The sequence below is a fragment of the Alternaria burnsii genome (assembly GCF_013036055.1).
Source record: "Alternaria burnsii strain CBS107.38 chromosome Unknown 715, whole genome shotgun sequence".
Lineage (NCBI taxonomy): Eukaryota > Fungi > Ascomycota > Dothideomycetes > Pleosporales > Pleosporaceae > Alternaria > Alternaria burnsii.
In genome coordinates, this window is record NW_024066116.1 from 179,093 (window position 1) to 205,998 (window position 26,906).

Here is a 26,906-nt window from a genome sequence, read left to right on the forward strand (position 1 = left end):
GAAAACCTCAGCTGCAATCACATGAGTCTGAGAAGTACGCTCTAGATGCCCAAAACAAACCGCGTTTTGATCTAGTAGATCTTTTCTAAGGTTTACTTTGGGCTATACCTCTAGCCGACCAACTACTTTGGAGAAAGCAGTCGGAACAAGATATACTTCTCGTCATATATCGTGATTTCGCCACGCTCGCTAAAGCCAGCTTTCTTCACCACGTTCTGGCTATCGCCTCTCGCAACTTTGATCGGCGCAGTCAATCGCTCCGGTATCACACCTCTTTCCCCAGCATCTAGGAACTTCGTCTCGACATACATATCAATGTTTATCCGAGGCATGCTCCACCACAATTCCAGGAATCCATTCAAGAACTCAGTGGCGCGGCCTTTGCCCCAAAACTTCTGCTTCAGTACGTAGCATACTTCAGGTAATCGATCTTTGGACCAGTACACCCCTCCTGTACCGATGAACTCGCCTTCGGCACCGTCGTCATCCATGTTGAGGACGAAGATTCCAACTGATGCCCAATCTTCTCGTTGACTGTCGAAGTAGGCTCGAGCTGCTCTGGGAAATAACATTGGGCCCACGCCCGCGTTGATCATCGTCTGTTCTTCCTGTAGCATCTTGTGGTATTCTGGCCAATCTTCTTCAACGAGAGGTCGACACAGGAGACGTTCCGTCCTGAATTCAGGGATATGTCGAATGGCAGGTCCGGTTGTTGTGATAGCTATGGCCAGGTTCGGTGTTGAGGTAGACGCGGACATCGTAATTTGATGAAGGGAAGAGACCTATGTAGCTAACATGGACCCAAGGATTGTTGCGACTCCTGAAGCCGAGGTGGAAATCGCATCGGGAAGATCAAACATGTCGTTTCAAGAAGAGGTTGATGACGCGTGTGGCTTGTTCAATGCTGGTCTGGGCGTCCTCGTGTAACTGCAAGCGGCGTCATCGGCACAAGGCGCAGACCGTGGTCGATGCATTACAGTCGTGTAACGAGAGACAATCCGTGAAGAGTATTGATGAGATATGTTTTAACGTGACATCTCGTGCGCTGATAATGCGAAAGAAGAGTGCAGTGTTGAATGAACGCGTCCAGACGCGTGACGCCATCGTACCCCGCCAAAGCCGATTAGTCATACATCACGATGCGTCCAGAGCATGGCTTCGTTGCTTTATTGAGCGTGTCTCGGATGCTTTCTCACCCTTCTCGGCGTCTGCCTCCTTATGTGCAGATGTCGTGGTACTCGTAGCTTTCCGCAGATCATATCGCGCCCAGTCGAGTCTTGGTTCTTCTGCTTTTCCATCAGCATAAAGCCAACTACTGCAGTATATCTTGGATATAATTTTGAGACACAGTACATTCATACCAAATGCGTATCGCATTTTTGTAATTTCATAATCTACATAGTAGTGTCTCCATGTAAAGGCCTACAGAGATACTTTTTCGATCGACCAATTCTGCCATATAGACACTTATCAGCAGCAGTACTCCTGTCATCAAGGGAGTTGTCAACATCCATGCCACAAATACTATGCCCCACTTTCCTTGTGGATGAGCTTCGAAGTAACTCACGCCAGTAACGCACAAGCTCGTCCAATGTAAAGACCAGTGTAGCATGATACGAAGAACAGTCTGATGACAAAGGTACAAGCTAAAAGAGATATGACCCAGGAATCGCGCAGCCCTAGTTTCAAAAGGTGCTCGAAGTCGGGGTAGAACACGCATACTACCAACAACCAAAATAGCGCCAAATGTATGCCATGTGCGCATTGTGGTTTCCGTGTTCCACCATAGGAGCGGAGGACACCATTCGAGAAAGAACCAGTCTGGTGGGAAGTTTGCGTCAATGGTACCCTCAGACTGAATTCGTATGGGTAGACAAAGGAGGTAGATGCCCAAAAGAAAGGCCAAATATATCGACAAGGATGACAGTCGATTCAGTACAGTCTTGGATGGGCTCAACCTCCAGTTGTGTCGACGAGAAGAGAGCAAAGGTGACAGTATCTCGTGCTGTCCAAATGACACGGAAGCGCTGAGTTCTGCATACAAGACTCCTGCAAAGAAGGCCATAAATTCGGGTGTACCATTCCACCATGATCGTACACAAAGTAGTCCTATGATGAGAATTCTTGCTGTCTTGCGGACGTTTGATAGTCCAAGCAGTGTCAGGTATACTTTCATAGAGCCACGTATCTCAACGGGAATTGTCCAGAAGTCTGGCATGATGATTAGAAAGGTGTAGCCCTATTTATATTGGGTTACTCACGATCATTGAGGGTCAGATTTTGGATGTTCTCCACGTTTATGATGCTGACCAAAGATCGTGCTAGGCACTGAACATGTGGGATCGGAGACTCCCATGGGTGTGCGCCTGCGCATCCTGTGCCTTCTTTGAAAGGTATAGTGTAAAGCCCAGTATAGTACAGCGCATGACTTCCTAGCATCATGATTGCAACTGGGAAGCACAATCGGAACATTCTTCTGACCACACTGCTTGTCAATCTCTGGTAGAACCTGGCCATGGAACCCTCGTGACGAAATTTGATCAGGCCAATGGAGATGGAGTATCCAGATACCACAAAGAAGATGTCGACCATGCCAGGTCCGGAGAAGAAGATTCGAAAGGGTAAGACCTGGATTAGTTGTCGATTGTCAGATGCTGGTAAGTCCCAGAAAGATCGATAAGGTGTGGCAAGCTTTCCAGCTGTCATATGGAACCAAACAACAATGACTGCGGCAATACCGCGGAGTCCATCCAACCAGATCTCCCGGCCCGCAGGGACTAATTTTGTGACCATGCTTTCTCGATTTCTGTGAATGCTAGCTTGGCGATGAGAAGCAGGAGAAATCGTGCAGTGTGATGATGTGAGGCCACGAAAGTCTTGTTCTGAGTACAGAGACTGGTTGTATGGTCTAACAGTCGAGGACGACGCTGGAATTGAGGAAGGAGTACGGCTATAGTCATCGATCAGACGCTATATACATTCGGATGCAATGCTCCTGACGAACCAAACATGCAAAGCTATGTGTAAGCTGTCAAGTCTCGGGATATCCACAGCCAGATGTCCAAATTACCGCTTAAGCGGGCGTCGCAGTGTTATCGAGACTGGGCCCCAAGATAGGCAGATCTGCGGACCGGGATATGATTCGGCAGATCTGAAAGGAATGTTGGCCTGAGATAGGTAACTTACCATGGTTTATACTATAAAAGCGGCCTTATGTAGAATTCCAATATCCCGGGATTCACTGTGACCCTGGCACATTTTGAACAGTGACGTGTCATCATAATATCCCATTCATGGAGTTGCACCTGATGAACGGAATTGCACTTAGTCTATAGCAATGCGATCATGGTATGAAAGCCTCCAAAACTCTCCAGCTGTCGACACCCATTTTGTTATATCGTAACATACTCAACTTTCTCGTTATCACGAAAAGGTTATTTTGTGGCTGATATTAGCCGTTCAGCCTTTTACGAAAAGGGGGCATCGTTCGCACCAAGAAGAGGTGAGTACGCACAGGACATCATTATCGCGGGGTGTGTGGAACGGCATTGAGCGGTGCGGAGTAATAATCGCGATTCTACTGCCCGAAGAAGGCCCTTTGCGTTCCAGATAACCTTGGAAGTCTAAAGAATGCGTCTCCAGGCATTTTTGTTGCAAGATATACGAGTACACCGAATGCCCAGGAAGTCTTGGTAGTAAATCTTAACCTACCCTGATAGTGTGCGACAGCACAGACCACCAGATGACAGTTCCAAGACTGAGCGGTCAAGAATAGTACATGTCTATGGCCCTCTAGACCTTGATACCCGGGACATCTTGGTAATCAATCGTAGTGACCTTCCCATCCTAGGACTTCATCGAGGTTCATTCTGGTAGTCATAGTTCGTAAGATAGGGTATACTACGGACTTCCCAGCAACGATAAGGTATGAGACTTGAGTACATGGATGGGAATAATATCACCGATAGGTCAGTTGAGGTCGCCATAGGTATTGACTAGGTTGTGTCTACCTAGGAAATCCTCAAATAGTACCAGACTGCACTAAAAAGAGCCGTACAGGACACCAGTCTTGCCTCGATGTAGCATCCAAGGCATCATGAGCTACTGATTTTGTGTCATCCGTATATTTACTGCAGCATAGCATAGAACGTACCTTCTAGTACGACGCCGCGTTGCAAAAAGGTCCGTAAAGTCTGTCCGCAGTGCGTTGTCAGTGTATGTTCGTTCCAGGCTCTGCCACATGGTCTCAACAGAATAATTATAGTTTCTTATAAGATAAGTCTTTTGGTATGATTTCTTGTTTCACCAATTGTCGTCATGAAGATACTTACAACTCACTGGCTGCGCATGAACTTCGCGCGGCTCTGCTCTTATTGCACCACTTCCCACCCGTCGAAAATATTTGAACTAAGAGACGAGCGCAAGGACAGCTTCTCAGAGCCGAATACTCAGGTTCGAGTTACAAGGTCCGGGAAAATCTACAACTTCATTGGCTGCTTAGTTGCAGCGGCCCTTTACTGCTATACTACATTGTATTGGTCCGACTATCTCTACACTTTCGACACAATCATCACGGTTTACCTAGCAGAACAGTGCGGCTGGGACAATGAAAGAGTTCGTCGAAGCATTCAGAAACAGGAAGGAATGAAAGGCAACATCCATTTCAGTCTGAGCGTGGCAGAAAAAGGAGAACACTATACACGTTCTGACCGCTCGTCAGAGCTTGAATATGGTTGTATTGCTGCCATCGTAGGATATCGTGAGGATCCTATCATCTTCATAAAAGCTCTCCAGAGCTACAAAGATGCTGAGGGATGTCAGTTTGTACTTACTTGTATCGATGGCAATGAAGCAGAAGATCAAGTCATGGTTGACGTTTTTCGAAAGGTATGTCGTTCGATCTTGGTTTCCTGCTTCCAACGTCGTGTGCATCGATTGATCATGATCAGGCCTATCCCAGTAGCTCGGCCGTCATCGATCTTCCCATTCCACTAGTGGATGTTGCGCTCCAAATGGAGTGCGATGCTGAAACGTGGAGGAAAGACATAATTCTCATTGAGAAATGCATAATACTTGCTAAGCAGACGCTATTTGATCACGAGATACATCTCACAGGACCCGATGCCATAACACATCTCTGTGTAACACAACCCCATATGCACAAGAAGGGGATCATGTTCACCTCTTTCATCGTCTGCTTTGCTCTTTCCGAGCTTCTCGATATCGAATACGTGTGGACCTCCGATTCTGATTCCATGGTCTACAAAGACACCATTATGAGAACAATCCAGACCATACATGGAGACGACAAGTGCGCAGGAGCCAGTACTGCACTGAACATCCATAATCGAAAGGATAACCTTGTCACGACGTTGGGGAACACGATTTACTTGAATGATCTACATCTTTCGAGGTGTTTCTCAAGTGCCGTCGGCGCCAACGACTGCCAGAGCGGACCTTGTGCTGCATTCCGTATCGAAGCCATCAAGCCCGAGTTACTAGCTTGGTACAAGCAGACCATCTTTGGACATTGGATGGTCAGTATCTCGTCCTTTTGATCAACACCACACCAGGTGTGTGTACCTCTCATTGATGGCGCTGACGCTCTGCAGATTGTCAACGAAGATCGACACATGACAACCCGCCTCCTTCTCCAAGGCCATCGTGTTCGCTACATCTCACAAGCAGTGACCGCTACCGAAACGCCCGTCACGCTCCGCCGCTGGCTCCTACAGCAAGTCCGCTGGGCCCGCGCCGTGCACATTGAGTCCTACGCTCATCCAACCATGTACCTCAACCAGCCGCCCTTATTCTTCTATGCCGCGTTGCGTCGAGAGATAACATCCTTTGTCATATTCACGACGGTGGTTTCTTACTTCTTCCTCGGCGTCAGCCCTTTTATGCGGTTCATACCGAGAGACTACGTGGTAAAGTTTCTCTTGACCGCGATTTATCTAAAGGCAAGGAACCCGATTAATCCTACCTGGGGCGAGTGGGTCTGGTCAGTCCCCGCCGCTTTATTCTATATGATACCGCTACCAGCAATCCAAGCTTGGAGTTTTGTAACCATGCTTGCTAATGAATGGGGTACGTCGATGCGGGGGGAATTGCAGACACAAGAGAGACACAGATGGACAGAACTGAAGAAAAAGGTATGGGAAGTAGGATTCTTTGTTGTTTGGATGGGCGTCGTTGGCGGGGTGATGTGTCGTTATATCAGCTCAGAGACGGGGCTGGACGGTTGGACGAGCCTGGTATGTACAGGTGTGGGTACGACGATCATGTGGACTGCTTTTGGGTATTGGATCGTTACTATCAAGGAATGAAAGGAGTAGAGCTGGTGCGAACCCGATCAGCTCTATCACATGACATCACCGCGTCAATGCAATGAGAAGTTGTTGTTGTAGACAGATGCCGATGCAGCGCGACGCGGTCGTAGGAGATGGCATTGGAACCGTTGAACGCGTCCATGACACGCGCTAGGACTAATCCCAATCGACCCACTCGCCTTGTAACCCCGCATATCAAACACAAGGCAGTTCTCCCCTCTCAAAGGTCAGGCTCGGCGGTAATGATGATTACGAATTCAGCGTATCTATCCTTCCAACGAACCGCATCTTGGCACCGCCGAGTGCGAATGCGACTGCTGACATGCCTAAATAATACAGCAAACCTCTAGCGCAACAACATATGAAAAAGGGGAAAGGAGAGGGCGATGGTGCGCTACCTTACGAGAAAACTAATAGTACTCCACACCCATCGGCCGAGTCCACCATTCATCATTCCAGCCAACTAAAACATGGCCGAACGGACAAAACCCCTTCCTTACCTCCGCCATCCAGAAGTACTAGACATTCTCTAGCACACCTCCCTGTGTCATATATCAAGGCGATCAGGGGATGTGGTGGGAAGAGGGAAGGGCCTGCATCCCCCAGAATCCCAGCAATCCTCCAGCCACGCGGTATTTCCCCGAAACACGACAAGACAAAAGAGCACTATCACTACTACTAGTACAACTCCTACCATCACTCCCCTTTGTCCTTTTTCGGTGATCGGCTTATTGCTCCTTCCGACATCAAAATGCCGTTCTAGCCGGTTGTCCCAAGCGCCGCAATCTTGGCGTACCCACCACCTGCACAGCCTCCGCTGCAGCCGCTCCTCGGAGCATGCCATGGCATCATCGCGGGGTGTGTTTGTTTGTGATTATATTCTCATTTATGTCGAGTTTTGTGTCTTCCGTAGTGTCAAGGTAAGTGTGATTCGATGTGTGCGGTTCCCAAAAAAAAGATCAAGGGGGGTAGATGTGGTAGTTGTTGCTGTTATTCGGTTTTATCGGATTTCCTTCCTCCCTCCATCATTCCGAAGTATGTTGGACCGTTGACCACCACTCTGCTGTTCTTGATCCTCGTTGTCGCGGCGGCTCCGTTTTTGTCTGTTCGTCGGCGTCTTCTGTGGTCTTGGTCATACAAGTCTTGTTGTATCCGACCAGACACTGATCCGTACACTCATCATACTCCTTTGTCAAAGCCAACGTCTCCCTGTCCATATGGTTCTTCCTGCATTCATCCTGACATGGCGCAGCAGCCAGGTATAATGCGCAGCACTGCAGTGATCCAACCTCTTTTGTGCAGAAACTGCTCGTCGTCCCAGCAGGATGTAATTTGTGTGCCAGCGAGGATATTATGCCGTCGGTGGCGGAAGTATATCTTGGTATGAGGTGGTAGAAGAAGATCGGTATGCAGAGGAGGATGAGGAGAGTCGTTACGACGGACCGATATCGTGGTGAGTAGCGAGGTGTATAGTGGTGTTGGGAGGGTCGGCTAGATGGGCACATTCTGTTCTTGGGAAGATGCCTCCAGTCGACCGCCAAATCTTTCATCATGTCGTGATGGTCCAATAAACCCTTCAATAGATGCGATGCCGGAATACCCATGCGTTTTCTATATGAAAGTAGCGTATCGTCGCAGTACTGTACTGTCACCCCAAAAGGCTGGCTGGAATGGAAGGTTAGTTGAGATGAAAAGAGATATCGTGAGATCAGTTCGGAAGTGAGATTAGGCACCAAGACGCTATAAGAACTGACAGCGGCATGACAACCATGCCAGGACCATGCGGCCCATATGTATGACAGAGCCGTCCACCACGGCGGTTAGTCGGCAGCCACTTTGCTGCTCGTTAAGACGGTAAGGCGGCAGCGCTAGCGTGCAAGTGTGGCTTAGTGATCAAACTGGGTGTGCTTGAGGATTACTCCTGCACGCCTTACCCGCATTATGCAAATGGTGATCGAGGCTGGCCAATCACGTTGGTAACATGTACAAGTGTTGTACATAGTACAAATGAGTGCGGCATCGGACGAAGGCAGTCTCCGAATGCAATGTGGAGCCGATCGCATCGCATCTTGTGCAAGCTGATTTCGGTAAGAATTGAGCATTGGCCCGCTCTGGGCGTAAGCGGAAGTGTTCCAAGCACAGCCACGACCGCATCTTCGGTCATGACCCTGGTACAGCGGAATCAATTACTAAAAGCAAGCCGAAGAATCTGGGGAAACTGAGGTTCTCGTGCGACCATAAACACTACCAATACCCACTTGGAGAAGAGAGGAAATCTCCACTATCGCCCCTCCATCTTCCTACAGCCTCCCCCGCCCACGCGTAAGCAAATCCCACGGCGCACAGCCACGACCGCAGCAGCGGTAACAAAGCTTGCGTAGCGGAGATAATTGATGAAGGCATGCCGAGGAATCTGGGGAAGGTTGGTGCCAGGTTCGGGCCTACGCTACGTGTACCGTCAGCCCTAAGGTCTTGGACAAACGGCGAATTGAAAAGCGTTTAGATCTGCCAAATGAGCAGCTGGAAAGGGTAAACCTTTATCAGTGGTTCGTCCGAAAGCGCAATATTAGTACTGAGCAACATTTGCAGTGTACGAGATGACAGTCTTTGTGGGTTGTGTACAACTGACCTCGGGTCTTGCGCACAGTCATCTGTGAAGCAGAGGGTAGTAGTGGAAGACAACAAAGACGTTCAAGCGGGTCGCCAAAGTATGGACATGTTGATACATGCTGTGCTGTTTCTGATGTTCTCACGATGCACGCCCACAAAAAGGGGAAGTTTGCCATCTCGGCGACCACGATAGGAACATGTATTCGGTGCTTATGGCGCATGGCGCAATTACTTTCGGTCAGCGGCCGGCTGATGCCCGCATCTCGTTTTGACATAATACTGTGTAGCTGATGCGCAGGTGACGCTCCTATCGGAATAGAAGTTGCGCCATAAATGTTGAGCTCTCGCCGATCCGCTAGTAATCAACTATACTCATCATGTGTCCTGAAAGACGCTGTGAACGTGGAAGAATCAAGATGGAATCTCAAGTCAAAGTCTAATCCCAGGATATACTGTAATGGTCAGTACATGCTGCTCCAAGCATTGGCACAAGTCTGGGAAAACTTACTACAGCATGATACCAGCACCCGTAAACATGGCGGCGAATTGCATCAACGTCTTCCTAAGCTCTTGGCCTTTGTTCGGGCCGGTCTCGAGAAGCTCTGGGATAACGGCGACAGTCCCAACATACAGGAAAGTACCGGCGGTGAAGGGCAATAGCATGTCTCCCCACTGCAGACTAGTGCCCATGATACCAGCGCCCGCGCCGTGGACATCCGCGGACGCAGAACTACCGCCAAACTCCTGGACTGCAATGCCTATACAGGTGCCGAGGAATGCGCCGACAGCAGTAACAAACTGCGCGCCCATGGCTGCTCGCTTGGAGAAGCCAGACTGGATGAGAAGGGCGAAGTCGCCGACCTCGTGAGGAATCTCGTGGAAGAAGACAGCAACAGTTGTGGTTGCGCCGATTGTAGGCGAGGCGTAGAAGGAGGAGCTGAGCGCCAGGCCGTCGGTGATATTGTGGGTGAAGTCTGCAATGAGGTTGAGGTAACCACCCAACTTTACGCTGGCATTGATCTCCTTCTCCGCTGTCTCTGGGACGGATGAGGTGCTGTTTGCGCCTGCCTTTCTCGAGCGCACGCCCTCTTTGGAGCTGCCAACGTCGACGCCTGTGGTCTTGGCAGTATCCTCGACTTTTGCGTGCGAATGGCCGTGCGAGTGGTCGTGTCCGCCTTCGCCTCCAGTCGCGATACGCAGGCCCTTGTCCATGGCCACAAAAGTGACAAAGCCGACCATGATAGCCACACCCAACAAAAGGTTCTTGTTGGGTTCCACCATGACAAACTTGACCGAGTTGTGCTCTTCCTCGCCCAGAAAGATCTCAGGCAACAAGTGGAAGAGAGTGTCACCCAGCAATCCACCTACAGCGAATGCGACCATGACGGACAGCGAGGAGGGGTCGATGTTAGGCGGACATAGCGCAAGGAGGAAGTTTGGCGGACCGGAGATGTAGAGCGTCGCCAGCAGGGCATTGACTGCGGGGCTGCCGGGAAAGAGGAAGGCGAAGATCTGGGAGCTGAGGGACGACGTGGTGGGGGCTGAGGCTACCTTGTGCTGGTTAAGAGCTTGTACGAGGGGGCATTCCTAGGTGGTGTTAGTACCGCTATGGGCACGCGACATCAGGGTGTTGCTGGTAGGGACACCAGCAGGCAGACTAGCAGAGGTTCAATTGAGAAAAGCCAGTGGCTGCCGTACCTGCAATTGCTCTTCAATCTCATGCGCGCTCAAGTTGCCCACTGGCACGCCCGTCTCGCCCTTGACAGCCGCAGCAGCCACGTTCCATCCCAGCACACCCAGGAAGATTGCCAAGGAAAGCAGAGTCCTGTTCCGTCGCGACACCATAATGACACGTGAAATGATTCGATGATATGTATCCGTGATATTGCGTCGTGAGGGGTTGAACGCTCAGGGGTCTGTCACCTACTTCATGTAAACTGGCCTGGCCTGGAGCTCGGTAGAGACCTAGTCCGCTATCGATAACGCTAACGGAAAGTTCGCCAAAACTTTTGGCAAGTTGCGACCACCGCCTCGACAACACCAGACGAACCAACCCCACGCCCTCGATCAATCTCCGAAATCACTCAGTATGGGTCGCGAACTCCAGAAAAAGAAGAACAAGTCTTCCATCCCCCGGAAGCGCCAAAACGGTCCCTCCAAGAAGAAGATTCTGCAGAACCCCATCATCGCAAAGCACTGGTACGATATTGCGCCCAAACTCTCCAATTCTGCGTGACAGCACCAGACTAACACTTGCTCAGGAATCAAAAAGAAACACTCGCACAAAACTATCGCCGTCTCGGCCTAACAGCGCGCCTCAACCACGCAACCGGCGGCACAGAAAAGACCATCGCCCTCCTCGGCCTCAACGACGAGAAATCCTCGCGCGCAGACACCGCCGCAAACAGCACAGCCGACGCCCTGAACATTGTCTCCAAAGCGAAGAAGCCCGAGAACATTCCCACCGAGGAGATTGAAGTCGAGCGCGACCCTGAAACGGGTGCCATTCTCCGCGTAACAGGCACATTCGCATCCGAGAAGAGGGACAACCCCTTGAACGACCCGCTCAACGACATCGAGGACGACAATGAGGGAGAAGAGTGGAACGGCTTTGCCATGGTACCGGAGCGACCGGACGAGGCGCAGAACCCAGTCATCAAGGAGCTCGAGGAGGCGGCCTTGAACGGGGCCAAGAAGGCGCCGAGGGGTCAGAGTCAGAGGGAGCAGGAGTGGGTGGAGCGATTAGTCAGTAAATACGGAGAAGACTACGCCAAGATGGCGAGGGATCGCAAGCTCAATCCCATGCAGCAGACTGCCGCTGATATCAGGAAGAGGGTGCAGAAATGGCAAAAGCAGCAGGGGAAGCCTTGGACTGGAGCTTAGATGGGTGAAAGCGCGATATGCATTGAGCTGGTGTTCATGGCGTTTTTTCTGGGCACGGTTGTTGCACTCAAAATTCATATTAGTTTTTGGCTCGATGAGACTGCGAATGACAGTACTTTCCAACGTTCATGGTCTGAAGAAGCTCGTTTTGCCAAGTCGTACCTTCCTACTTCGAAGGTATGCGTCCGAATTGTCTCGTTCAAGCTATGATACAGAAGGGGCATTTGCCTCTGGACGTGTGTTCGCGATAGGTATATTATCTCTAAAACGAGCTTCTCTGTTGAATCAGTCATGACTCGTGTTCAACTCTCAGCGGTGCGGCGACTGGAGTCAGTGGACCCTGAACTTCTTCCCGCGACTTCCCAACTTCCGGCAAGCCTCACCACACTCATTCTTCTGCATATGCTTTTGTCATGTGAGACGCTACAGCGAGGTGCCCAAAGGCCAACATGATCAAGTCACTCATCAGAACATGTTGTGATGTTGAACCCGATGGCCTGCGCGATATCTGAACGCATCGAGTGTTTATCGTCGCGATATGGGTTACTGGTACAGAGTGCAAACTCGGTTTCTGCTACCTTTACTTAATTGTCCATCGTGGCGCACGAAGTAATATCACTACGGGCGACGAAGCGCATACCGCTTGATGTTGGTAATTCCAGAGGGACTACTAGAAACGGTCATCACCTCTCACTCGCAGCCGCCGCCCTCTTGTTTATGCAAGATGTCAGAAGAACGTTTCTAGACCGCCTCGCGTTGAGCCAACACTGTGAGATAGAGTTTGTTGATTCTTTGCGTATCAATGTTTTGACTCTGCGTCACTATTGCTCCTGCTCTCGCTAATACTCTCGTTCACTGTCGCTCTTTTCGGCGTCCCTAACGTCGCTTCTGTGTTTGCTCGTACTCTTTTGGTACACTCACTTTCATCGCCTCAGCAGTTAGAAAAATTCATCTTGGAGCTTGAAAACCAGACTCGCGACGATACTTCCACAACTACTCAAGGTGCAAGAATAATCCAGCGACCTCGTCTTCCTTTGTCGCACATATGGAAATGGCAATGAAGGAAAAGAAGAAGCGAGACACTCGCCACAGATCTGATGCCGTCAAACAGTGTTCGTCTTTGTCTTCAAGTGAGACTCAACAAGCTGCGCCAACATCCGGACCAGAACACAACCCATCGCCACTGATGCCACCATCAATGCCTCCCACGCCCCAGCGTCAACAACCAGACGATGAGGACGATGAGAACGATGAGGACGATTTGTACTCTTCGCCTCCGCCCGATCCTGTACCTTCGATGCAGTCCGCCACAATTCTAAATCCGAAGGAACAGTCAGACGAATATGACGTCGAAATCGTTGAGAGCGTATTTCCTGATTTCGAAATTTTGATGCAAGAATCACCGTCCCAGGCTTCGACGGGAGCCCCTCCCTTGATGTTTAGACACCTCTCTCCTCAAGCGTTCCGGGAGACCTTCCAGGAAAGGACCAATGATAAGAAGAGAGCAGAGACAAACAACAACAACGCCCCTGGAAAGTCTACTAGAACCATGTTGTGGAAGCAGCCGAAAGAGAGGGTGTGTAGTGTCTGTGCAGAGATGCTACCATGGCAGCACTTTCCAAGGTTTGCAGATTGCGAGCATGATCCTGACGTTTGCGATGAATGCTTTCTTCTGTGGCTCAAGCAACAAATGGAAAGTGTGACCAACGTTCTTTGTCCTTCAAGTGGATGCAGTTGCACAATCACTCACGAAGATGTGCGCAAGAACACACCACAAGATGTATTCACTCGGTAAGGATTTCCACATCATAAGTGTCATGATTGCTCCTACTCCATGCTGACATCGGGCTACAGGTTCGACGAATTGTCTATGCGTACTCTTCTTAGTGCCGACAAAAACTTTCTTTATTGTCATGCTGAAGGATGCTCATCGGGCCAGATCCACGATACCGGGATAGAAGGTCCCATCTTTCGTTGCGCAGCATGTGGCTATCGTATGTGTACTGCACACGATCCTATTATACCTTTCCACGAGAATGAAAGTTGCACACAGTATAGCGCGCGTATCGCTCGGGAGATAGCCCAGGCCGAGGAGGAAGAAAGAGCCAGGACTCAACAAGAAGAAGAGGCTAGAGTCAGAAGAGAGCAAGAAGCAGCGAGCGCGGCTGAGGTCGCAAAGTCTTCAGTCGGATGCCCAGGTTGTGGGGTGCAGATCCAGAAGACCGAAGGCTGCGATCATATGACTTGTAAGTACAGTGCTATATCCATATCTTCCCGACAACTACTGACCTGTTCAGGTCGCCGAAGCAATTGCAGATTCGAATTCTGCTACGTTTGTCGAGCACCATATGCTGGCAGGCAAGGCGTTCGTCAAATTGGTAACACGGCGCACAACGAAAGCTGTCGATATCATCCGACAAAGCTGCCGGTGTACCAGGGCACTGCTTGATCGTGTTTCGAGAGATGACGTGGCTCTTGATCAGGTGGGGACGTAACTATCCGGGCGACCAAGGTCTTGCGGCAACGACTCATGCTTTTGAGCTACGGACAGCTGATCAAGAAATTTCCAAGATTCTTAGGTTCATCGGAGGAAAAGTAAAGACCTTGTGTATGGCAGCTTCAGGAGTTTGTGAGTAGGGGCCTACTGATCTCATGTCCCCTGTCACTATTCACAGTGCATCTCACCTCTATCCTCCGTCCTTCTATGAAGGCCTATCTACCGCCCGTCATTAGTTGACGTCACATGATGCTTCAAGAACCCCTACCGTCATTTTAGGCTGTGCTCCACAGAAGTCCTCCCTCAATGCTAACGCACATAGCTACGGAAAGCTCATCATTTGAAGATCCCTCTGTAACCACGCCGGTATTCACTATTGCGTCCACCCATGATGTCCATTCAGCTAGCTTCACGGCGCTTGAGACGCTAGCATCTTCACCTATGCAACAAGTGGTGTTTTCAACCGAGTGAAACACAACGTCGACTTCAGCGTTGGCGAATCATGGGCTAACATCTACCGCGCCTGATGTCAACCAAATCATTGCTCCATGAGTGGCATGTAAATAATGGTCTCGCTGATCGGTCTATCTGTAATACGAAGGAACCACTCATGTCGCATTGCTGCATCTATCTCTTCCAAAATCTCCACCCACTCCTGCTACTATCGTTGGAACTTTCCTTCTTCTCAGCACTCCCAATCACATTTCCCACAACCTTTTGATCCATCGCATTCAACTTGTAATTCTTAAGGCACAACGTCAACGGCACTATCGGCGCGGCGCAACAAAGTGCACCAATGAGAAGATATCGCATCGTCTCTTGGTACGACCTGTTGATCGCGATGCGCACTGGAGATCCGGCTGGATACGTGACGTAATCCGCTGCGACAACGATACTCCCGTAGATAGTCGCCCAATCCGCTGCATTTTCAGCCGGGAGGTAACGTTGGAGGTTTCGCGGAATGTACGTGCTCCAAATCGCGCCGGAGATGGCTGAACCGACCGCACCACCAACTTCGAGAAGGGTGAGCCAGACTGTTGTTGCGGCTGCAACTTGCTGATGGCTCACACTAGCCTGGACACCCAACTGCACCGGCACATTCAGAAAGCCTCCTCCGATACCAATGGCTATCTGCGTACCGACTAGAGTTCCCGTTGATGCGGATTCAGTGCGGTAGTGCAACATGAGACCCATACCCATGAGATAGATGGCTGCGCCAAGGGTAACATAGTACTTATAGTGCGCCGTATACTTGATCAGGAGTGAGACCACGACGCTGGAGATGGTTGAACTGAAGGTAAAGACGCGCGTGATGTAGCCAGAAGTTACTATTGATTGGCCTTGGACGATCTGGAGGTAGGAGCTGAAGTAGGGGAAGACGGACATGTAAAATGCCACTATAGGATCAATCAGTATACGTACCAAAGGTGTGGACAGTGACTTACTGAAGTAGAAGAACGCGATCAAGACACCGGCGATGACTGTGCGTTCTTTGAAAAGGTTCGATGGGAAGAAAGCTTTCGGCGCAAGCTTCTTGCTTGTCTCCCATAACGGAAAAGCGAGCAACAAGACTCCACCAATGACCAACATAGCAATCATACTCGCGTTTTTCCATCCGCCGCTTGCACTAGGGGCAAGAGTGAGAGGTAACAGGATGAGCGATATAGCGGCTGCAAACAACAGCAAACCAAATCCATCAAGGTCAAACCAGATGTTCTTCAGCACCTGAAACGTATTGCGTCCGTAAAACGGACTCGGCACATCGAAACCCAGGTTCTTCGCCCGCCGCTGATTCATCCACAAACTCACAGCAAGTGGGATGAAGCATACGGGCAAAATGATAGCCCAGATACCATATCCCCATCTCCACGAGATATTCGTATAGATCGCCTGCCCAACCTCCGGACCTGCCCACGTCGTCCACAGAAACGGCAGGTCAAACAAAGTCGAAAACAGTGCGCGATTCAGCAGATCTGTCGTATCAGCAACGAAGATTTGTTGCAAGACCTGTAAGCCGTTGAAGCCGGCTGCCCAGAAGATTTGCGCTCCAGCGAAGGTTTGGACGTTGTTGGAGCCGGCTTGCATAATGTAGCCGATCGTGTACAGGAAGATGGTGATGGAGAAGGATTCTAGGCGACCGAATACGTCGGCGATTTTCCCCATGGGCGGCTTGATGACGGCGGCTACGACGCCTTGGACTACATAGATGGTGGAGACAAGGGAATGCTGGGCGAAGGCGGAAGTTGCGTAGGGGGTAAGAACGCTAGTTACTTGAATCTCGAGAGAAGTTATATTGGCGATGAGGAGGAGGCTCGAAGAGAGTTAGCAGAGGATGCATTTCGTGGTGGGAAGATGTGAGGGCGTACGTTACATAGGCGATTATGATCGAGGTTTTCGTCCACGCCTTACTCACAGCTTCAATACGTTTCACACCGGCCTGTGCTGAATGCTCACTCGAAGTATCGTCGCTCAGCGAGCGTTCGCGATTGTAGTCGACATCTTTACCGAAGTTACCGCGATCAGTTTCGTTGTGGAGGATACCAGTTTGCGGCAAAGCCTCGTTCGGCCTCATCGAATTGCGCATCTTCGCATCCAAATCTCCCAACTCTTTCAGCAGATGTGAGAGACGCGACCCGCGTGCGTAAAATCGCAGATAACGACATGGCAGACGCGACTACTTTATCTGATCGACCCTGCATCGCCATGGCCGAAGTGCACAAGGAAGCTTGGGCGCCCGTGTCATGCTATTGGTACGAACTATCGTCGCCAAGCGCGTCGGTGGCATGGCGGATGGAACATTCACCCACGCGACTGTGCTGTGTACCCTGAAAGCCCACGCGGGTCTGTGCGATGACAGCATGGCGTGCCCGCGAACCACGTATCGGGGTCGAAGAGCGCCCTGTAGTGTGCGGGTTAGCGATAAGGTGGATCTAATCTGATCCGACTTTGACGTTGGGGCGTGGGCTAGGACGCCCTGGCGCGATTTGATGGTGTCTTGGGATTTTCCGGCTACGTCAGGGCTGAACCCGAAACGAATTCTCTCCCGTCTTCTTGGGGGCCTAATGGTTGGAAAGGAGCTGTTCGGTCACACCGAAACATGCATCTGACATCTTTTCGATACTTTTGCGACGTCGTGAACATCTGCACTAAAACTGTCAGCGCCGGATGAAGTGCCGTTGTGTTGTAGGCGCGGTGCGACGCGGCACGAAGCTGACTGGATGCGAAAATGTCTCGCTCGGTTACCACCTTCCTTTGCAGACGCTGCCGGCGCAGGGATAAGGATTGTGGATGTTGGACAGGGAGCTTTACTAATGTTTGGAATGAGGGGTTATAAAGACCGGTCGTGTTGCTGAATCTTTCAAGGGTACACCTCAACACCTTCCGGTTCCCCCACACAAATAAAAGCTTTGCAACGTGTTAGCTGGCCAGAATGACCATAGCCCCTCATCGTCGCGGTCACATTCAAGCTCCTCTGTGAGCGCGACAAGCTAAAGCGTGTTCAAGTATCGTTTGAATAGGACCACGGCGCTCAGGACCAGTCCTTCTTATCGATCGATGTGAGAACGTGTGTCGCGTTCGTGGGGTGTGGTGCGGTGCTACACCTGAGTATGTCATACAAGGGCGTAAGAGAGTGATGGTAGACTAGCAATATCATGAGGTGGTTTTCTATCATTTTTGTATGCCACAATAATCCTACCTAAGGAAGGCTATGGAGGAAAGACTCGAATGCCAACGCCAAGATATCAGTCGGTTAGTCATTGCGATATGCTTTACGGATGACGAAGCAATAATGAAATACTCGTCAAACTCGCCAAGCACTGTTTGAGTACAATTAGCGCGTGGTTTGAACGTGTAGTACATTATCTTCCACCTTGGCTGTACTAAAGTACATCAACGCCATAACGGTAAGTGAGTATATCGCTAGAGTCTGGATATGCATACAACAGCTGCCCAAAAGAAACAGGAATCGGGACGCCAAGACTATCGCATACAAGATTACCTGTCCCATCCAAGACGAATATCTGCTGCCAATCGTACGTGCGGACTACTTTGTTACCATGATCATCGAAGAGGGCGTTACCGAATGCATCCTCTGAAGGAAGGATCTGCCTGTCGTACACGCCGATGGACGGCGTAATCGGCGTTAATGTCCGAAGATGATATGATGATACAGAAGGAGGGCGCGACTGGCTTATGGACGTTGCACTTTTCTCGAAAGACCTTGGACTATTGATGGGCTGCAAGGGATCTTGATCGCGGTACGACGTCTGACGTTGAGATTCTGCATTTGAGACGTCGGCATGTCCACTCGTACCAGAGCCGATGGCGACCTGGTACGGGTTATCTTTGCCATTTTGAGTCGAGCTCGACGCAGAAACCGACATATAGTGGAAGCTGGACGACGATCGGGTAGGGCTAAGCGGTACAGGAGCAGCAGCCCTATCTGTAGAATGGTAGTGACATTTCACAAAATGATCCGCCCAAGACTCGATGTCGAAACCGGTTTCGCAGCAACAATACTGGTCACGGGAGCCCTGATGCGCAAGTGGGTTTCTGAACTCCTCGGCATGGTATTTCTTGAGATGTGTGCGTATCGGCTTCTTAGAAGATGCGCGAAAGCCTGACTCGAAGCATTGCTTGCAGTGCTTTCCGTAAAAGCCTCGGTCCGCTCTTATCCTCTCATCAGATGAGATGGCCGTACTCCGATGGCTATGATTGCGAATCATAGATCGCTCGGAGGTTGATGATGAATTTGCTGCTGGGTGGGTTTGTTCGTTGGCGTTATTTTGCAGCGGCCGCGGCCCGGTCGAAGAAGACCCTACCACTTGTTTAGCATAGACTTTACAGTATACAGTCGATTGACCTACCACTCTCGGCAATAAGTTGCTGGACGGAACTCAAAGGTACATCGGTGAGCGACAACAGGTAAGAGTCTTCATCACTGTTAGAGGCGCCATAGATCCACAGCTTGACAGCGCTATATCTTCGGTGATCGGTCGAACTTAGTGGTGGATTCATTATGGTCTTGATCGATGTTGGTGTGCGTTGGTGTTGGACAGAATGTCGCGGAAGGGCGCAGCACAATAGAGCGTTGAAAGAGGTCGAAGAAGGTTGTCGGCTGTTGTAAAGCTGAGAAAAATTTCGAGCTGATAGTTCTTGGGTGATGTTTCCAAAAGTATCACCGTCTGTGAGATCTGTGCACTATCTCAGACGGAGACGACAAGCTTGTGTCATGAAATTGAGCTTGATTTGCAACACTAGAGTGTGTGTCCAGGCCATCTTTGAAGAGCCGGGACAGCTGGCTGGGCTATACGGTGTCCAAGGACACTGGCGTAAGGCACCCATCGAGTTAGCTGTGGGTCCAAGTAAACAAAGCAAAGGTTACGAATTTTGCAGATTCAGCTGGAGATAATGAGAGATCGGTCAGCTGTTGTGAATTATCCGCGAATAGCGGAAGTGTGATTGGGTATGAACATATCAAAAGGTTAGTCTGCAGATTCATGGTAACATACCAGAGTGTCTAACCTGTAAGTGGGTCAAGTGGGTCTACCATGGACTCCACTCGACCCACCATGGATATACCGTGCGCTAAGCGAAATTTCAACCGTGGCGCTGCAAGTCTGGCCCAGGCACCACCTGACAGTCCCCTTATTTGCATGGTTAAGGCTTGGTGAAGCGCGTTGCCGATCTTCCAGTGCTTGGCCGCTTATCCCATGTTATTCACGGAGGCTCGATGCTAGGTGACATCATGATGCTAAATCCAAATATTCCAATTGCATCCACCAAAAACTTCATACCTAGAAATCATCGAGTCTGAAGGATGTCAAGATGTTGGGCGATTCTCTTCGTGATATCAACAAACAGGTCCCGAAATATCGCGTAGCCGTTATGGCTTCTATGCTGGACATTGTATGCATAAATAGACAATAGTCGGTAGAGTGTAATACCCTCACCGACTTCAACCCTTGGGAACCCACCAGCTGTGACAACAACTCATTATTTCAATCTCCCTGGCATCGCCCTCAGGATTCTGTCTAACCTATACATCATTCGCGATGATGGAAAGCACCGTTCTGACAATCGTAGCCTCTGGCAACGGCGTAAATTCGAATACTATCGTCGGCATGGTCTACGGAGCACTTATGCTTGCGATCGCATGCACTCAACTTTTCTTGGATTATCAAAGATCTCGCTCAACTCGTGGCAATGGTCAGTGACATGTCTGGACACTTTGCCTCAGCAGCTGACCTTGATAGCCAATACAAGACGCTGGTGCTAGCAGTAGGGAACTTGACGACGGTCAAGCTTTTTGGTGTATGAAAGCACGGTATGTTCTTCTAAGCATATAATGATCTCCTAAACTGACTGGTGGGGTGAGCAGCCCTCTACTTGAGTTCCGATGCTGAGGCTGCTAAATTGCGTGGCGGATAAAGAAGAGAGCCGACGCAGGGTCACACCGGTGGTGGGGGCGGGTTAGTGGTTGGCAGGACCGGGCGCTACTGGCATGCCACGAACACAGGACTTTGGCATGAAACAATTGGACACCCTTTTCACTTGATCTCTACCTCACTGGTAACTATTATCCTCGTGCTATCGCTGGGCGATATTCCACCTGCGCGAGTGCTGGCAATGCAGGCCTGACGCTCGAAGCGCTCGTCTCCATGGTTGTGCAAGATCCTCTCAATTGTCTCCCCAGAAGTTCCGTCTAATCTGGGACACAACCTTTCTTCACTACTGACGCGGATTGTTGTCGAATACAGATTGGGCTTCTTCCCAAATTTGGGCTGAGATCCCACCGTGTACACTTGCAGCTCTTTGTCTTCGCTCGATCGTCCGTTTTCGCCTCGTGGAGGGTTTTTGCGTGATGCGTTCGACGAGAGGTACGAGCTGTATTTGCCAATCACAACACGCCAGAACGGCCGCAGGGCAGGGAAACATCCAGCAATGATGAGAACATTGTTTTCAGTCCTGCTTGAGTGAGTCAAGGTCCCTTGTGATCAATAACACTACACTTACAGATACCAGATCGTTATCTCGGACCAAGAGTATGTCATGTCCGCGACATCGGAGATGCTGCCCATTGCTACGATCTTCATGATGGTTGCGAATGTGCCACTGCCAACGTCAGTGATTGCATCAACAGTGCGGCGAGGTGACTTTACAGGATGCTACCACCCATTAGTATTACAAGGTTTCGCTTGTCCTTTCGAGGAATGTTCAAAGTCCTTATGATGAAGTATGGCATTATAGCGCAAAAGACGTCCATCATCGCGTTATACACTGAGGCTTCAGCACCTGGCAGAGACATTGGCATTCTTCGAACATACCTGACACCGACTTTCCGACAACATCTAGCATTGTGGGGTTCAAGCATGTGCCCTCAATCTGCGGTCTCCAAGACTTCTGTACGGGCGAACAAAAGAAGATCATGACAGAGCATGAGAGTGTAGAGCCGATCAGTAGGACGACCAGAGGGGTATACGCGATGAAGTTGTGCGATAGACGCGCTGTGTGTCCTCGGATCTAGGCTGGTAAGCTGAGAGCTCTGCTCCTTGCATAGTCTTGTGTACTTACTCTCATCAGTGCGATGATTATGGACGCTTTTGTGAAGAAGGCGCTGACGATGGAGAAGCAAGGCGCCAACAGCACGTACATGGTAGCTGCAGCCTGGTCTTCTGGATCGCTGATGTCCTGTACATGTTGTCCAAGGCCGTGCGTAGTACCGGCTGTTACGAGCGATGTACACACTACAGCGAAGACCTGATGTTCCAGTAAGTCAATGGTGATCGAATGTAGGACTGAGGTCCAGAGTCGAACTCACCAGGCCAGCAATCATACACCAGTCGTCCCAGCCCAGGGTCGTCGTCACGACTCGTGCGCGTGTATATGATCGCGCTAAGACGAAGATGGCTGAAAACGAGACCAGAGTCCACCCCACAACATTGAGGACTGTTCGATAGTCATGCATATCAGCGGAAAAGAGCAGCGACAAACCTCGAAGACATCAGAGTGTCACTCACAGGACGCTTCACAGCACGGAGCGTCGTCCACATACTGCTCCTGTAGATACTGGGTCCTAAGTATCAGGGTCATTCGGGCGTGCTATTACTCGTTCAGGCATGCCAAGCTTGTGCCGTATGACTTTTGTCCCGTCGCACTCTCCTATCTGCCGAAAGTCCTGCTGAAGCGTCTCATGAACGTTCATGATTTGATGGCTCAAGCTGTGCCGCAATCCTACAGGACGCTACCTGGGTACGCTCGTATTAACCCAGTAGCTCCACGCCCTGTCATTGGCTGCGACAAGGGACGGGCCGTGATCCGCCCCACTCAAATTCAGGGAGCGGGACATATCGAAGCCTAGCATGAGATGAGGCACCGAAAGCTCGAAACATGCCCCGTCATCGCCTTATATCGCATCTTCAGATAAACAACGTCTTCCCTCATACCTCAAATCTCTGGATATAGACCACTCCAACCTAGTCACAATGGCTGTATTATCACCAACAGTCCTGTTTGTTGTCAGTCTGTTGGCAATATTGTATGTCTGGCTCCGTAGACGACAAGACTCGAATTTACCTCCGGGACCGCCTCGTCTGCCCATTCTCGGCAACTTACACCAGGCTCCTAAAGAAGCAGTCTGGGTTACATACCAGAAATGGGTGGAGCAGTATGGTCCTCTTGTGTACCTTAATTTCGGTGGCACGAATGTGATATTGATTGGAGACCATGAGGTGGCCAAAGATCTGCTCGACAAGAAGGCAATGATCTACAGTAGTCGGCCACGCATGGTGAGTTACGAGTCGATTCTACCGAAAGCTGTGATAGCGACCTGATATCTCAAGGTTATGGCACAAGAGTTGACATGCAAGAGCAAGCACATAATGTTCAAGCCATTCGATGGTGACTTTCTCTTGCACCAACGACTTGAAGCTCCTGTGCTCAGCCCGCGTGCTTCAGCCTGTTACACGGCGATTCAGGACCTGGAGAGCAAACAGCTCTTGAAAAACCTTCTTCAATCAAACGACTTCCCCAAGGAGTTCGAGCGTTTTGCGGCTAGCATCGTATATTCCATCACCTTCGGCATGCGCATCATCACCGGCGACGAATGGCAACTTCAAACCAGTCACGAGTGTCTTAAGAACTTCACTATTGCCGGTCAGGTCGGCGCGTGGATAGTCGATCTCTTCCCGTCCCTCAACAACCTCCCAGCACCATTGACGCCATGGAAAAAAACCGCTGAGGCGTGGTACCAGATGTGGGAAAATCTCCACATAGCCAACATGGAAGACGCCCTTAAGCGCAAGGGATGGAACTGGGCCAAAGAATTCAACAAGTCAAAGGAGGCAAAAGATCTCGCTGCGACAGAGATAGCTTGGGATCTTGGTGTTCTGTGTGATGCGGGCGTCGAAACTACGCAAATTCAATTGCAGATTTTCATTTTGGCGTGTGTAGCCTACCCGGATTGGATTGCCGCCGCTCAGAAAGAGCTTGATGAAGTCGTCGGTACTAATCGTCTTCCTGGATTTGAAGATTTGAGCAACCTGCCCTATCTTCAGGCTGTAGTAGAGGAAAACTTCAGATGGAGGCACATTGTGCCAGCTGGCATTCCGCATGCTACCACTCAGGACGACTTTTACAAAGGTTACTTGATACCCAAGGGCTCGGTCGTGGTTCCTGTGTTCGCCGCGATGCGCCAGAACTCTAGCACTTTTGACTCACCAGAAGTGTTCCGGCCTGAACGATGGATTGAAAAGTCTCAGCCCAGCAACTTCGGATACGGCCGAAGAGTTTGCCCTGGACGATTCATTGCACGAAACTCTCTAGCGATAGCGATGGCAAGACTGCTCTGGGCGTTCAACATACGCTCTAAAGATGGCGTAAGGATCAACGTGTCAGAAGAGATGTTTACGACTGGGTTTGTGTCCGGCCCAAAACCTTTCGTCACAGTCTTTGAGCCGAGATCAAAGGAGCGCAGAAGCCTCATTGAAAGAGAATTCGATATGGCCGACAAGGATGTAGCGCACCTTCTAGACGAGGCCAGAGGGAAGCAAATTGCTGCTGGACTGTCGCCTCAAGGATAGCTTTCTCCAAAAAGCATGCCATATGCAACTAATTCAGGCCAACAGCTTCTGTGTACATGTTGAATGATGCCGCAAGTCAAGAGCTGTGGGAAATTTCGTCACTAATAACGCCGTGCGATGACCTTGATACAAGTTCAGCTAGTATACTACACAAAAGCAACAACAACATACACTCTCTTCTAGCTATTCTGTCAACAATACCCGCACCCAACTGCCACACATTGCTCTCACCCGTACAAGCACAAGCTCTGCAACTATGTGTGTGGCATATCAACAAGGCCGTTCAGATGAGAGCGCAAAATCACCCCACCTTAGACCTAGAATGACCATTATTGATTTAGCATTTCTTAAAATTGAAGTAACCTACTCCACTACTACAACAGCCTCAATAACACTCTCACTGCTGATGTCCTTCCTCCAGATACCCTCAATCTTCATTCCAATACTCTCTAGCAATGCCGCCCACTGGCCCCTCGTCCTCTCTCGATTGACAAGCATCGCCATCATCGTCCAATCAAGACTAGTCTGCTGCCATGGCGCCGCAAGGTCTTCCATCACATTCTCGTTGATCAGGAGTTTTGAATAGCCTGGCTCCATTCCATCTCGGATATGCCCCAAGATCTTGCGGCACGAGTCGTCGTCCCAGTCATGTAGAACAAGATGTAAGTAATAGGCTTGCGCTTGTCGAGCGGACTCAGGCTGGGGCGTAAAGAAGTCGTGTGCCATCGCCTTGATCGCCGATGGAAGAGGAGGGGTCGACCTTTGGGTCTGAGCAATGACAGAAGGCGTGTCTTGCAGGATCAAGGTGCCTCTGGCCTCCGGGAACACGCTGTGAAAATGGGAGATGTCCCGACCAAGACCACCTCCTACATCCACCAGGAGTGGACCAGTGTCGTTCGGTCGGTTAAGTAGACGTTCGTGCACAGGATAGTAGTCTACCCAGCTTGGTCGCGCTTTACCGTAGCCCGTCATGAAATCATTGAAGGCAGATCCGAGTCGACTATCATCTTGTAGAATGGCAAAGAAGGGTTTTTTTGTCTGGAGTGCGTGCTGCACTGGCCCATTTGCGCTGTTGTTAGGCACCTGATAGCTGGTCTTTGCGAGAAAAGAAGGAAGATTATGGAAGGTAGGGATCATTCCTTCGAAGCTGTAGATTAATCCACCTCGAACTGTAGGATCCGACATTGCATAGGTAAAGGGTGTCGCCACGTAAGAGTCGATTCCAGTCTGACCAACGATGGAGTAAGCAGCTAAGTGCTTCATAGTTCGACCTTCTATATTGTCAGTCAAGCACTGCAGTCGAGCCTCCGATACGAAACATACCGACAAGTAGTGGGTCAGCTGGAGTATTCTCAGCCAGTGCTTTGCTGTCTTGTGGTTCGTCGGTAAGTTTATCAAAAACACCGAGCTCGAAAGCAGTCTGGAGTGCAGCGGTTCTGGAGGGCTCCCCCCACCCGATACGGGCCAGCTTCTCGGCAGGGTTCTCGAGGACTTCGATCAGTTTCGTTGCTGCAGCTATCAATCGCTGTCGTTCTAACTCTGCCTTGGACGCCTCCCATGCCTGAGCAGCTTCAATGACAGCCGATGGTAGTGTGTTTTGATCCATTGTGGTCAAGCGAGCCACAATTGATGATAGTATACTCAGATGAATTTATGACTCTGGAAATTGCACCGAGCTGAATCTGGACTATTTGGACCGCAGATGGTATGGGTAACACTCCCGGCTTATGTATCGCAAACAGAACATATGCCAAGCTTGATTTAGCGATGCCGCCATGAATGGCAGTAACATGGTTATCTGTCTACCGCGATGTAGCTTTCACACTGGCAGATCTGACATCCAGAACTACAACACAGGTCCTTGGCGCCTATAAGGCTGACGTGAGCGGATTATCCGCGCAAACGCTATCCTGTTTGGGGTCTTGGACCGACCACACCTTACCATACAAAGCTCTCACGGCACGCTTGTCGAAGCGCTACTTAGGTATAACGGCAGGTGATACTTCTTCCTCTAAAACTAAGCTCTTTTGGGAAATGGCGATCTAGTCGAGCCGATCCTTTGAAACAAAGTGCGACATATCCAGGTCTTCTAAAAACAAACGATCAAGGCTGGAACCTGAAGCTGGTTGGTGGCGCGCTGCTGATGTTGTGATGAGGGATGGCATTTAGAAAAGGTCGTCCGTTGGGCACCGAACGTTGAGTCCATAGTGCTGATGAAGCACGGCCCTAGGAAGGCGTGGCAGATGTTGTAAATGATTTCAGGTAGCCGGTACGGTACTAAGAAATAGTGTAGGTAGAAAGAGACGATGTGTATGCCCCGTAAATGGTGTTTATAGAGGTGTTACAGTCTGCGCACTAGGCGCGGTATTTCGACTAATGTACCATGGAAGCCGCCACGCGGTAAACAAAGAATCCCGACTCACCGATGCCTCGAATCCTTACCAAAACAAGCGAGCTGTGAGCATGTACACATTCTCTCTCTAGCTCTACTATACAACGATATTG

General features: G+C 50.2%; 12 protein-coding genes across 12 annotated transcripts; 5 read left to right on the forward strand and 7 right to left on the reverse strand.

The window, feature by feature from the left end:
• Positions 1–122: 122 nt before the first annotated feature.
• Positions 123–2,793, reverse strand: GT037_007194 (uncharacterized protein; the record flags this gene model as incomplete). Its single annotated transcript, XM_038932241.1, has 4 exons — positions 123–675; positions 1,139–1,286; positions 1,723–2,211; positions 2,262–2,793. The coding sequence occupies 4 exons, from the start codon at positions 2,791–2,793 to the stop codon at positions 123–125; spliced, it is 1,722 nt and encodes a 573-aa protein (XP_038784729.1).
• A 1,524-nt stretch (positions 2,794–4,317) lies between these two features.
• Positions 4,318–6,326, forward strand: GT037_007195 (hyaluronan synthase; the record flags this gene model as incomplete). Its single annotated transcript, XM_038932242.1, has 3 exons — positions 4,318–4,887; positions 4,950–5,537; positions 5,613–6,326. 3 exons carry the CDS (start codon positions 4,318–4,320, stop codon positions 6,324–6,326), a joined length of 1,872 nt encoding a protein of 623 aa, XP_038784730.1.
• A 1,028-nt stretch (positions 6,327–7,354) lies between these two features.
• On the reverse strand, positions 7,355–7,834 carry GT037_007196 (uncharacterized protein; the record flags this gene model as incomplete). Its single annotated transcript, XM_038932243.1, has 1 exon — positions 7,355–7,834. The coding sequence occupies one exon, from the start codon at positions 7,832–7,834 to the stop codon at positions 7,355–7,357; it is 480 nt and encodes a 159-aa protein (XP_038784731.1).
• Positions 7,835–9,375: 1,541 nt separating this feature from the next.
• Positions 9,376–10,784, reverse strand: GT037_007197 (zinc transporter yke4; the record flags this gene model as incomplete). Its single annotated transcript, XM_038932244.1, has 3 exons — positions 9,376–9,391; positions 9,448–10,526; positions 10,638–10,784. 3 exons carry the CDS (start codon positions 10,782–10,784, stop codon positions 9,376–9,378), a joined length of 1,242 nt encoding a protein of 413 aa, XP_038784732.1.
• Positions 10,785–11,028: 244 nt separating this feature from the next.
• GT037_007198 (uncharacterized protein) lies at positions 11,029–11,822 on the forward strand (the record flags this gene model as incomplete). The annotated part of the gene is made up of 2 exons (XM_038932245.1): positions 11,029–11,138; positions 11,201–11,822. 2 exons carry the CDS (start codon positions 11,029–11,031, stop codon positions 11,820–11,822), a joined length of 732 nt encoding a protein of 243 aa, XP_038784733.1.
• A 1,051-nt stretch (positions 11,823–12,873) lies between these two features.
• Positions 12,874–14,271, forward strand: GT037_007199 (uncharacterized protein; the record flags this gene model as incomplete). The annotated part of the gene is made up of 3 exons (XM_038932246.1): positions 12,874–13,613; positions 13,677–14,068; positions 14,120–14,271. The coding sequence occupies 3 exons, from the start codon at positions 12,874–12,876 to the stop codon at positions 14,269–14,271; spliced, it is 1,284 nt and encodes a 427-aa protein (XP_038784734.1).
• A 675-nt stretch (positions 14,272–14,946) lies between these two features.
• Positions 14,947–16,903, reverse strand: GT037_007200 (mfs general substrate transporter; the record flags this gene model as incomplete). The annotated part of the gene is made up of 3 exons (XM_038932247.1): positions 14,947–15,716; positions 15,765–16,630; positions 16,686–16,903. The coding sequence occupies 3 exons, from the start codon at positions 16,901–16,903 to the stop codon at positions 14,947–14,949; spliced, it is 1,854 nt and encodes a 617-aa protein (XP_038784735.1).
• Positions 16,904–18,200: 1,297 nt separating this feature from the next.
• GT037_007201 (uncharacterized protein) lies at positions 18,201–19,338 on the reverse strand (the record flags this gene model as incomplete). Its single annotated transcript, XM_038932248.1, has 2 exons — positions 18,201–19,138; positions 19,188–19,338. 2 exons carry the CDS (start codon positions 19,336–19,338, stop codon positions 18,201–18,203), a joined length of 1,089 nt encoding a protein of 362 aa, XP_038784736.1.
• Positions 19,339–20,378: 1,040 nt separating this feature from the next.
• GT037_007202 (uncharacterized protein) lies at positions 20,379–20,537 on the forward strand (the record flags this gene model as incomplete). Its single annotated transcript, XM_038932249.1, has 1 exon — positions 20,379–20,537. The coding sequence occupies one exon, from the start codon at positions 20,379–20,381 to the stop codon at positions 20,535–20,537; it is 159 nt and encodes a 52-aa protein (XP_038784737.1).
• Positions 20,538–20,870: 333 nt separating this feature from the next.
• Positions 20,871–22,288, reverse strand: GT037_007203 (uncharacterized protein; the record flags this gene model as incomplete). Its single annotated transcript, XM_038932250.1, has 6 exons — positions 20,871–21,288; positions 21,337–21,435; positions 21,483–21,600; positions 21,648–21,843; positions 21,895–22,080; positions 22,142–22,288. The coding sequence occupies 6 exons, from the start codon at positions 22,286–22,288 to the stop codon at positions 20,871–20,873; spliced, it is 1,164 nt and encodes a 387-aa protein (XP_038784738.1).
• A 457-nt stretch (positions 22,289–22,745) lies between these two features.
• Positions 22,746–24,401, forward strand: GT037_007204 (cytochrome p450; the record flags this gene model as incomplete). The annotated part of the gene is made up of 2 exons (XM_038932251.1): positions 22,746–23,108; positions 23,163–24,401. Coding segments are annotated over 2 exons (1,602 nt in total), but the record flags the coding sequence as incomplete, so codon positions are not given.
• A 363-nt stretch (positions 24,402–24,764) lies between these two features.
• GT037_007205 (O-methyltransferase) lies at positions 24,765–26,007 on the reverse strand (the record flags this gene model as incomplete). The annotated part of the gene is made up of 2 exons (XM_038932252.1): positions 24,765–25,675; positions 25,725–26,007. The coding sequence occupies 2 exons, from the start codon at positions 26,005–26,007 to the stop codon at positions 24,765–24,767; spliced, it is 1,194 nt and encodes a 397-aa protein (XP_038784740.1).
• Positions 26,008–26,906: the final 899 nt, after the last annotated feature.